At 34.3% G+C, this 12,961-nt stretch overlaps 1 protein-coding gene across 1 annotated transcript; it reads left to right on the plus strand.

Annotated features, from left to right (window-relative positions):
* Window positions 1-7,378: 7,378 nt before the first annotated feature.
* EAF01_010727 (uncharacterized protein) lies at window positions 7,379-12,743 on the plus strand. The gene is made up of 2 exons (XM_038918984.1): window positions 7,379-12,211; window positions 12,294-12,743. The coding sequence occupies exons 1-2, from the start codon at window positions 7,556-7,558 to the stop codon at window positions 12,366-12,368; spliced, it is 4,731 nt and encodes a 1,576-aa protein (XP_038765687.1). The 5' UTR covers window positions 7,379-7,555; the 3' UTR covers window positions 12,369-12,743.
* The last annotated feature ends 218 nt before the right edge of the window (window positions 12,744-12,961 follow it).

Consider the following 12,961-nt stretch of genomic DNA (forward strand, 5'->3'; position numbering starts at 1 on the left):
TGCAGCTTCTGGTGCAATAAAATTTCCTGTAGCTCCTGAATCTATCATGGCTTGTTGTATTTGTCCGTTTATTTTGACTTTACAGTATATTTGTCCTGCTTGTCCTGTAGCATTCAGCTGTGGTGTAATTTGCTCATTTTCGTTATTCTGAATGATCTCATCCTCTAGCATTACCCGCCGAGGCTCTTCTTCTCCTAGATAAACGGCGCTGGTTCCTGATCTAGTCTTATCATCGAGTAAATCCTTCCACAGGGTGTATCGATACATCCCTCGGGTTACTCTCATTACCGTCCCTACCACCGGCGGTGGTAGTATGGCCTAGGCCTGGACACAGTACTCTTCTCCAACCTTTCTGCAAAGGAATAGAGTCTGATCCTCATTGTTCTCCGACATATGGTAGTAGAAGACTTCCCATAGCTCCCCTTAGCCTGGCCATTCTAGATGTTCATTGCTAATTCTCTCCAAAAAGGATAAGTTTGTGGTAATTCCGAACCATAGGATTCGGTGTTGGTCGATGTACCGGACCTCGTAAGTCTCACCCTCTTCGGCGTCCATTACACTAAGGTCACAGTTGATAGTTCCTTCATCGGTATCTCCAAATTTCCAGATACGACGGTTCCATTGGTCAATTTCCCGAATAGTCCATGATTCTCCTAGCTGCGGGTCTTTGTTTACCTATGAGAGGCATTCGACCTCTTCTTCTTCTTCGAGCTCTTCTTCGTAAGCTGGTGGTGGCGTGGCTAGCCCTGTCATGCTGACAGCACACAATTGTGGCGTGAAGGTGGCATTAAGTTGGCCTTTGCCGAACTTATTCTTAAAGTTGCCCTTCTTACCCTCTGTTTTCTTGCTTCGATATTCTGCTGCCCGATGCCCTGCTTTTCCACATTCAAAGCATAAGTTATTTTCTCGTCTTCGTTTCTTCTCTGGATCATCATTCCCGTTTTTGTGATGCATAGCGTCGAGTTCCATGGGGTCCCTGTAACTCTGTGTACTGTAACGTGGTCTACCCTCATTCTTGCGGTAGCGCCCTTGCCTATGATTTGTCTGAGGCTTGTATGTTCGTTGGGTTTGTTTGTACCTGTATAGTCGGTCATCGGCATCGATGGAGCTTTTGATTAGTCCGTTCAAGTCATCGTCCTCCCCTTCCCTATCAAGTTCCAAACGTACTTCTGGTTTGAGTCCTTTACGGTAATGACTCATGATGGCGACCTCGTCCCATTTAGTTGTCCCCGCATATCTTCGGAACTCCGTAGCATACTTCAATGCCGATCCTGTCTGTTTGAGGTTGAAGATCTTCTCTTCCGCTACCTCTAACTCATTGGAGTTTCCGAAGATCCTACGGATTTCTGTCTTGAATCCTTCGAAACTGTCGAAGATGGTTCTTGTGGGCTGCATGCGTTCCCTGTCGTCATGCTCGAAATAGTCGCGCAGGTATGGCTGAATCCATTTGCCTGCCTCGCCTCTGAGGTATGACACGGCCCAAATACTCTTAGATTCCTTTTCGATGAACTTGTCTTGGTTGAATCTAAAATAGATTTCGAGTTGTAATAGGAAGGTGTCGAGTTCCTATCGACTTCCTTGGTATTTGTCTGGTAAGGCAATCTTGAGTGTTTCGTTGATGGTGATCTCCTTAGAAGCATCAGTCATTTCGACATCATCGAAGTTGCTTGCTGGGGCCTGTTAGCTTCTAGAAGAACTGTTGGCTGCCATACTGGCGGTTGGTATTGAATCGGTATTTAAAGCAGAAAGGGTACTCAAAGTATTACAGGAGCTGCCTCTAGGGTCACATGGAAGTGTTTAGAGATCTCTTGAGGTGGTTTACACTAGACTTCAAGTAGGAATTCAATAAGGTTGGTAACTGGTTGCAATTCTCGTAACTATAGTAATGAAACTAATGATTGTTCTTGAGCACGAAGCTCTACATTTTAATGAAATCCCATTCTTTATATAGACCTTCGTGCTTTGTCCTGGTCCCTGGGACCTCTCCGATATGTTGGATCGTTAAGGATCGCTGAAGCTCCTTGACGCTCCATCACGTGCGATTTATGTCATGTGACGCGGTGTGTTGGATGCCGTCGTAACAAATTTATACCCTTTAATCTTAATATATAATTTATCAATTATTTATTATATAACATGGTTTAACACCAAGTACACCATATCACCGAATACACCACTTTTACCTCAATTTACACTCTTTAATTTTAATATATAATTTATCAATCATTTATTATATAATTAAGAAGAGAAAAAGCTTAATATTTGTAAAACTATTAAATTATATAATATAATACATATAATACTTCTCTATAGAATAAAAGATTTCTCCTTTTGTATAAAAATTCAAGTGAATAGTTATAAGATTATAAAATTAAAAGAAGAAGTGATTATTTAATATATATTTGATATAAATTTAAAAGGATTTCCATTTAAATTAAAGAATGTGGAAGATATAGTGAATAATATTCTTGAATTAAAGGGTGTGAAATATATTGGGAAGCTTTAGATGTATCGATTCGTAAAATGTTGGATTAAATTAAAGATATGTTTTAATTGTATTTATAATTTTTAAAAAGCTCTCTATAAAAATCCTAAACTTTTTGAAAAGTAATTTCGATTAATTGTAAATATGTAAGCGAAATATAGCATTTTGAATAAAGATTTCTACAATTTCAACGAAACAGACTTTATAATAGGGATTATATATATAATAATAATAATAATTAATATTAAACGAAATAGTAGAAATAAGGTAGTACAATTAGGCAATTAAGAATGAGCTATAATAATAATATACAGAAATAGAAAGGATAGAATTATTCCCTTATTTCTAATAGTTCAAGGACAAGTTCATTTCTTCAATTGATATACCAAAACGAATCTTTCTACAAAATAAATTATTAAATCTATATCTAATAAGTGAACAAATAATGAAATAGATTTAGAATAATTAAAACACTTCGATAAGTATACTAAGAATTGAAGAAAGGGCAAATATTGAATATTGATACTGGATAAGTATAAAAACTATAAATTAATAGCTTTTTAAATATACTATAAAGGAAATAATATTATATATTTATATTTACTATTACATTCAAATTATTTAATTCAACTACTTAATATTAATTATTTTAGTAATTTAAAATATTTATATAATAATCAAATTAATAGATTTATTAAAGTATATATCAATTATATTTCGAAGATTGAATTCTTTATAGCTTTTAAAGCTATATATAAAGAATCAATTATCTTTCAGAATATGAAATCAGAATTTCAAGGAATAGGTTTAATCCTATTTAATCCTAAAACTATACTCTCGAAATTAAATATTCGAATTCGTATATCTACCCTCTCCTTTTTCAATCTAAATCAATAAATCTCTTAAACCCCTTGTAATTTAATTAAAGCTCTTTCTTAATCAATATTAATTAAATCTCAAATAATGTGTTATCAAATAAGCTCTTTTATATTTATATTCAAAACTATACTAACTTTAACTAAAAGTACAAAGAAATTAGCTTATAAAAACACATTTTTAAATATAAAGATTTATATATTTCGAATAATAAATAAAACATTAAACAAATATCAATACACAAAAAAAACTTAATTATATTAAAGAAAAGTACTCACCAAATAAAAGGCTTTTAATATATTATCTCAATAAGAAATTAATATTCAGATTTAATATAACAAGCATCAAAAAAAAAGAAAATTCTAATAAAAAAATATTTTCTAATTAATATTATAATAAATATAAAAAGACAGATTATAATACAAGAACTTATCAAAATAATATAATAGATCCTAAATTATTAAATTCTTAATAATTTTAATTAATTAATTCAATTATTATTAAATAATATAAGGTTAAAAGTATAAATTAAGATAAAAGTAGTATATTTGATAATATAATACACTCAATGTTAAACCACATTAATTGAATAATAAAAAAGGGAAAATACTCTTAATTATTAAAACTATTGAAAAAAACAAAAAACTCTTAATTTGAAAGATTATTAAACTATATAATATTATATATATAATACTTATTTGAAAAATAAATAAAATAACTTTTATAATTAAATTTCGATTATAAAATCTAAAACTTATTAAAGTAAAAGAGCAAATGATTATTTTATATATTCTTGATATAAATTTGAAAGGGTTTTCTTTTAAATTTAAAGAAATAAAAGATATAACGAATTATATTCTTGAATTGAAAAGAGGAAAAGCTATTAGAAAGCTCTAGGTGTATTGATTTGTAAAATAATATAAAGAATTAAAGATGTATTTTAATTATATTTATAACTTTTAAAATGTTTTTTATAAGGATTCTAAACTTTTTAAAAAATGATTTCAATTAGTTACAAATATACAAGCGAAATATAGTATTTTGAATAAAGATTTTTATAATTTCAATGAAATAAACTTTATAATAGGAATTATATATATAGTAATAGTTATTATTAGTACTAAGATATATAATAAAAGCAAATCAATACAACTAGATAATCGAGAATGAATTATAATAATAATATATAGAAATAAAGAGAATGAAACTATTCTCTTATTTCTAATAATTTAAGAACAGATTCATTTCTTTAATTAATATATCGAAATTAATTTTCCTATAAACTAAATTATTAAATCTTTATTTAATAAATAAACAAACAATAAAATAAGTTTAGAATAATTAAAATACTTTAATAAATATATTAAGAATTTAAAAAAGAGTAAATATCGAATGTTAATACTAAATAAGCATAAAAACTATGAATTAATAACTTTTCAAGTATATTATAAAGAGAATAATATTATATGTTTATATTTACTATTATATTTAAGTTATTTAATTCAATCATTTAATATTAACTATTTTAATAATCTAAAATATTTATATAGTAATCAAATTAATGAAATTTTTAAGATATATATTAATTATATTTCGAAGATTAAATTATTTATAGCTTTTAAAATTATATATAAAAAATCAATCATTTTTTAGAACATAAAATTAGGATTTTAAAGAACAGATTTAATCCTATTTAATTCTAAAGTTATATTCTTGAAATTAGATATTCGAATTTACATATCTACTTTCCCCTCTTTCAATCTAGATTAATAAATCTCTTAAACCTTTTACAATCTAATTGAAACTCTTTTTTAATTAATATTAATTAAATCTTGAATAACTTATTATCAACTAAGTTCATCTATATCTATATTTGAGATTATATTAATTCTAATTAAAGATATAAAGTAATTAGCTTATAAAAACACACTTTTAAATATAAAAATTTATATACTTCGAATAATAAATAAAGTATTAAATAAATATCAATACATAAAAAAAATCTAATTATACTAAGGAGAAGTACTTATTAAATAAAAAGCTCTTAATATATTATCTCAATAAAAAGTTGATATTCAGATTTAATATAATGAATATCAAAAAGAGAATAAATCTAATAAAGAAGTATCTTTTATTTAATATTATAATAAATATAGAAAAACAGATTACAATACAAGAATCTATCAAAATAATATAATAAATCCTAAATTATTAGATTCTAAATAGTTTTAATTAATTTAATTGTTATTAAATAATATGAATTTAAAAGTATAAATTAAGGTAAAAGTAGTATATATATTAATATAGTATATGTACTAATAAACTACGTTATTAGATTATATTTAGAATATTAATTTTTTAATATGAAAGTTTTAAGATTGAATATTAATTAATAAATATATTATATACTAATTTAAATGATTAAGTTTTATTATTATTTTTAAAAATAAATCTATATCTATAGGACTTAAGGTATAAATAATAGTAAATCAAGGTTTTTTTATAATGTAGAATTAATATAAAATAAAATAAAAGAATGGTTTTGTAGGTATTAAAATATTCTTTTTTTAAAAATAAAAATAAAAAATACATTTAAATTTTATGTAGATAATAATTTTATGTTTAATATAAAGGTGATTCAAAGTTTTATATTATTTTTATCTTAATAATTTTTATTTATATAACTTTTTGAAATATATGTGTTATTTAGAGTATATTGTACTAGAGATATGTAAACTGAAATTTAGTATTTGTAGAGATTTTATTGATTTTAAGGTTTAAGATATCAAAGATGATAAAATGCTATAAGGAATAATTCATTTTAAAATATCTTTTTTAAATAATGTATATTTTATGATATAAAAAGATAATATAATAATTTTAATGTAATTTATAATTTATAATATATAATAGAAATACTTTTATCAATAGGATATATAAAAAACTAAAAATTATCTTTTCAAAAGTTAAAATAGTTTAAATATTATTTAAAAATGAATATAAGAAAGAATTAGTTATTTCAATTCTTTTTGATGATTATAATAGAGGATCAATTATATATGTTTATATTAGAATAGTAATGTTAATATTAAAAAGATTATTAAGTTATAGAATAATTATTGTTAATTATTGTTTTAATTAATTATTATTTAATATATAAAGAGATTATTTAAAAAATAATCAATTGAAAATGTTTCAGTATAATAATTTTTAAAAATCGATCTCTTAAAGGTTAATTAATGAATTTGAATTTAAAACTAAAGAAATTTAATTAAATCGAAATTATAAAGATTGAATTCATAATTTTATATTATCTCCTTAATATTATTTTATAAATATATTGAAAAATAAGGATTGTTATTGTTATAAAGAAAGATTTAATAATAAAAATAAAATCATTTAATTTTTTTTTTTAATTTTAAATAAAAAGAAATGAGATGATAAAGTGTATAAAAATATTAAGAATGTAACATTCATTTATATAATAATAATAATAGATATTTCGATAATCATTATAGAATATAATCTAAATATTATAAGAATTCTCAAAATCCTAATGATCTGATTGGTTAATAAGATCCCTGTTAAACGACGGAGCTCATTTGTTGCACCTTAGGGGATACTACACTACTACAGCACCCAATACATCGTAGTCAATTCACTTGCTGATTGTGTGCTTAGTAATGATTGATGGTGAAGGTGCAGAAGCACGCACAGAGCAGAATTGACAACAAGTAATAAAAAGAGGGTACCAGGTCAAATAGAATATACCTAGTATGTCTTTGTTTGATTTTTATTCATCGACGGAATAATTATATCGAGTAGTTAGAAAAGACAAAATACATAAGGTCTCCCTATCGACGTCGTATTTTATCTTCACAGTTTTCACATTCATCGTATTTCATTCAAACTCGGGACCGGCGGCGGTCTCGGCTCTTTATTTGAAATCCCTGTCCAAAAAAAAGTTTCGGATCCGGGTCAACTATTGAGTCACCGTGAGTGAGTCCTCTCACTTCGAGTACTAATAAGTGTTCAGAAGTGGATGTACCTTTGCCTTGCTGACTGTATGGGCAATTGGCAAATATAAGTTCTCCCCGTCGATAAACCTACACATCTGTCATTGAGAAAAAGACAGAGAAGACGTTCCTTTACTACAACATTTCGAGGGCTGAAGTCGGGTCAGGTCAACTCAGGATGGGATCTTCAACTCCTCAAAATCCCACGCGGATCGCCATTCTAGGAAACGAAGATATCATTGTTGATTTCGATATCTGGCGCAATTTCGTGGCAGAAGATTTGCTCTCAGACCTCCCCTCATCTACCTATGTTCTCATCACAGATACCAATCTCTCACCCCTCTATGTCCCCGCTTTCCAGCAATCCTTCGAGGCACTTACTGCCAAATCGAGCTCAACACCTCGACTTCTTACCTACGAAATTCCCCCCGGAGAGAATTCTAAGAGCAGAGAAACAAAGGCCGAGATCGAGGATTGGATGTTGTCGCACCAATGTACAAGGGATACAGTTATAATTGCTTTGGGGGGAGGAGTCATTGGTGACATGATTGGTTATGTTGCAGCAACCTTCATGCGCGGTGTACGATTCGTACAAGTCCCAACAACATTGCTAGCCATGGTTGACTCATCAATTGGTGGAAAGACCGCGATCGATACGCCTTTGGGAAAGAATCTGGTTGGCGCTTTTTGGCAACCAAAGAGAATCTACATAGATTTGCGATTCTTAGAAACCCTACCAGTTCGCGAATTTATCAATGGCATGGCAGAAGTGGTCAAAACTGCCGCAATATGGAACGAAGCTGAATTCTCCGCCCTTGAGGATAATGCAAATCTTATCATGACTACAATTCGAGCTAAGAATACCGAACGTTCTACAAGATTAGCTCCTATTCGGGAGATATTGAAGAGGATAGTGCTAGGCTCAGCGAAGACCAAGGCAGATGTTGTATCAGCAGATGAGAGAGAAGGTGGACTACGGAATATTTTAAACTTTGGCCATTCAATTGGGCACGCATTTGAAGCAATCTTGACACCGCAGGTTCTTCACGGAGAAGCTGTAGCTATTGGCATGGTAAAGGAGGCGGAATTGGCCCGACATCTGGGTGTTTTGAAACCAGGAGCAGTTGCTCGCCTTGTCAAATGCATAGCAAGCTTTGGCCTCCCAACCTCCCTCGCAGACAAACGCATTCAAAAGCTCACGGCCGGCAAGCCATGCCCCGTCGATGTTCTGTTAGAGAAGATGGGCGTTGACAAGAAAAACGATGGAAAGAAGAAGAAGATTGTTTTGCTTTCCGCCATTGGTAAAACACATGAACCTAAGGCCAGCGTCGTGGAGGACCGAGCAATCCGAGTCGTCCTATCTGACTCGATAGAGGTTATCCCAGGCGTGCCCGAGTCTTTAAAGGTGGAGGTGACACCACCGGGCTCAAAGAGTGTTTCTAACAGAGCACTTGTACTTGCGGCTCTTGGCATAGGTTCTTGTCGTATTAAGAATCTCCTACATTCGGATGACGTGGAATTCATGCTTACATCGATTAGTAAACTTGGTGGTGCCACATATGCATGGGAAGATGCAGGCGAGATTCTTTGTGTGCAAGGTAAAGGTGGTGATTTGCATGCTAGTCCTACGGAACTCTACATTGGGAATGCAGGCACCGCATCTCGTTTCCTTACAACCGTCCTCTCGCTGTGCAAGCCTTCAGACACAACAAAGTCTACCGTTCTTACAGGAAATGCACGTATGAAGGTCAGACCTATTGGTCCTTTAGTTGACTCACTACGTACAAACGGCGTTGATATCGAATACCTCGAGAATGAGCACAGTCTTCCGGTCAATGTTGCTGCTTCCGGTGGATTTGCTGGAGGAGACATCAATCTAGCCGCTACTGTATCGTCTCAATATGTCTCCTCTCTTCTTATGTGTGCTCCATACGCCAAGAATCCGGTGACTCTACGTCTTGTTGGTGGGAAGCCAATTTCTCAACTGTATATTGATATGACAACAGCGATGATGGCAGCTTTCGGTATTCATGTCGTCCGATCGCAGACGGAAGAACACACATATCATATTCCGCAGGGAGTCTACAAGAATCCAGAAGAGTATGTGGTTGAGAGTGATGCTAGCTCAGCGACTTACCCCCTTGCTGTAGCAGCTATCTCTGGAACTACTTGCACGATCCCAAATATTGGATCCAAATCGATTCAAGGCGATGCTCGATTTGCTATTGATGTTCTGAAACCAATGGGATGTACTGTAGTACAGACTGATTATTCTACTACTGTGACTGGTCCTCCCATCGGCTCACTTCAAGCTATTGAGGAGGTTGATATGGAGCCAATGACAGACGCTTTCTTGACCGCTTCAGTATTAGGCGCAGTGGCAAAGGGTACAACTAAAATAAGGGGGATCGCCAACCAGCGTGTTAAAGAATGCAATCGAATCAAAGCGATGAAAGACGAACTTGCAAAGTTCGGCGTCACGTGTCGTGAGCTCGAAGATGGAATTGAGGTCGATGGTCTACCTATGAACGAATTGAAGCACCCGGCTCAAGGTATTCACTCTTATGACGATCACCGTGTTGCAATGAGTTTCAGCGTGTTGTCCGTCGCTGCAACCCAACCGGTACTTATTGAAGAGCGTGAGTGTGTTGGCAAGACCTGGCCAGGATGGTGGGATATCCTTTCGCAGTCATTCCAAGTAGGACTTGCTGGTAAGGAAGTCAAAGCTACGCATGGCAAAAAGAGTGGAATTCCAGCCCTTCCAGACAAGTCCATCTTCATTATTGGCATGCGCGGAGCTGGAAAAACTACCGCTGGTGCCTGGGCTGCGAAAATTCTCGGTCGACCCTACAAGGATCTTGATGTAGAACTAGAACGCACCTCAGGGATGGCAATACCTGACATGGTCAGATCGAAGGGTTGGGATTTCTTCAGAGCTGCTGAATTAGACCTTCTAAAGCATTGCCTGAAAGACCAGTCAGAGAAGCATGTGTTTGCTTGCGGTGGTGGAGTCGTCGAGATGCCTGAGGCACGAGAGCTTTTGATCAATTTCCATAAGTCTGGCGGCATTGTCCTTTTGGTTCACAGAGACACAGAGCAGGTCATGGATTATCTTCGCATAGACAAAACCCGACCTGCATATGTTGAGGATATGATGGGAGTCTACATTCGTCGCAAACCCTGGTTCAATGAATGCAGTAACTTTCAATACCATAGTAAGGGCAGCGGGACTGGTGCTCTTTCCGTTGCGGAACAGGACTTCTCTAGGTTCCTACATCACATTTCAGGAAAGAGTTTGCACTTTGATGAGATGCGAAACAAACCACACTCATTCTTCGTTTCCCTCACAATGCCTGATATATCATCAGCAGCAGATATATTGCCCGGCATTGCGGTAGGCTCTGATGCTGTGGAAGTGCGTGTTGATTTACTGGAGGATCCATCTTCCACGAATGGAATTCCGGGTATTGATTTCTTAAGTGTTCAAATTGCACATCTGAGATCAATGGTTCATTTACCTGTGATTTTCACCGTGCGGACAGTCAGTCAGGGAGGTCGCTTCCCGGACGCTGCACATGAAGAGGCACTGAAACTCTATAAGCTAGCCGTAAAGATGGGCATCGAATACATCGACTTGGAGATTGCTTTCCCCGATGAGATTTTACAGGAAGTTACTGAAGCCAAAGGATTTTCTAGAATCATAGCTTCACACCATGATCTTGAGGGAACTTTGTCGTGGAAAAATGGTGGATGGTTCCAGCATTACAATAGAGCTCTTCAGTATGGAGATATTATCAAGCTGGTCGGATCCGCTAAGAGTATCGAGGATAACTTTGCTCTTGCTAAATTCAAGAAGACGATGGCGGTTGCTCACGATACACCTTTGATTGCCATCAATATGGGCGTGGCTGGAAAACTCAGTCGTGTTTTGAATGGGTTCATGACACCGGTTTCGCATCCAGCATTGCCATTCAAAGCAGCCCCTGGTCAACTCTCCGCTGCTGAGATCAGATCAACTTTGTCGACTCTTGGAGAGATAGAGCCAAAATTGTTCTATCTTTTTGGTACCCCGATCTCCCAATCGCGATCACCTGCGCTACACAACACTCTTTTCAAGCAGACAGGATTGCCCCATCAATACTCTAGACTGGGAACTGATACAGCATCTGATGTACAAGATGTCATTCGTGCTCCAAATTTCGGTGGTGCATCTGTTACAATTCCATTGAAACTCGACATCATACCTCTTCTCGACTCGGTCACTGATGCCGCGAAGGTCATCGGTGCAGTCAATACCATCATTCCTAGTGCAGATAATCCACCCCGTCTCATCGGTGAAAATACTGATTATCTTGGAATGATTCACTCACTCATATCTGCCTCTTACGCTCCGTCGCCCGCTGACTCGCCTTCTCCCGCCCTCATCATCGGTGCTGGAGGTACTGCACGCGCTGCTATTTACGCCCTACACTCTCTCGGTCACTCTCCTATCTACATGGTCGCGCGCACCCCTTCTAAACTCGAAGTTTTGATATCTTCATTCCCTACATCTTTCAACATAATCCCGCTTCCAAGCATTACATTGGCGGCTGAACTCGCCATTCCTCCTTTGGTTGCTATTAGTACTATACCTGCTGATCGCCCGATTGAAAGTAATATGCGGGAAATTCTTGCCATTCTTTTAAGACATGAGAAGAGGGACGAGGGAAGTCAGAGGACATTGTTGGAGATGGCTTATAAGCCATCTCAAACTCCTCTTATGAGAATGGCAGAAGATGCTGGTTGGGTTGCGATTCCTGGATTGGAGGTTTTGAGCGCACAGGGTTGGTTTCAGGTTAGTCTATCTTGATGATTTTCATTTTTCCCTCGCTTGTTAGGGGTGAGTTTGGATGATTTTACTAATACTCAATGTGTAGTTCCAAAAATGGACGGGAATTAGACCTTTGTATGCGGATGCTAGAGCAGCAGTTATGGATGATAGTATTGCTTAGATTCTGGATGGATACAATTCATGTCTAGGTATCGACGATTAGATGAGAGATAAATGCATGGTATGATTTATATGGTTTATGGAAAATAAATGAAGTAACTGTTGATTTGACATGAAATGAAAAGTTGTTCTTCCTTTTTATATTATATTTGTCTTAGGGTGAGAATTTTGTACATGATGATTATTAGTTGAGGGCTTCGATTTGGGGTTGAATGGCGTATGATCAGTTTCGAGAGTGTTTGTCAATATTCTTTCTCAAGGAGATTGAACGATTACGAATCCCTATATTGCTAGCTGGTAAGGGGTCATAATTGAACGCAGTAAACTTGCTACAAACTTGCTTTCTTATCAATGTGTCTTTATGTTTTTTTTTACTTGGGTGTATATATTTGTAGTTGAGTGACATAGTCAGTGCCTCCTCCGATTTCTCATCTCATAAGATTGATTTCGTAGTTATCCCGTGAACTCGGAATGTAGTTGAGTGGGTGTATTGGGGTTTGGAATTGGACTTCGATCTGAAAGAATAATATTAATAGTGAGGTACTATAGTGTTAGAAGAGTAGAGGTAGTAGGGTATTGGAGCAGAGAAGGTAT

Source organism: Botrytis porri, assembly GCF_014898465.1.
Source record: "Botrytis porri strain MUCL 3234 chromosome Unknown BPOR_017, whole genome shotgun sequence".
Lineage (NCBI taxonomy): Eukaryota > Fungi > Ascomycota > Leotiomycetes > Helotiales > Sclerotiniaceae > Botrytis > Botrytis porri.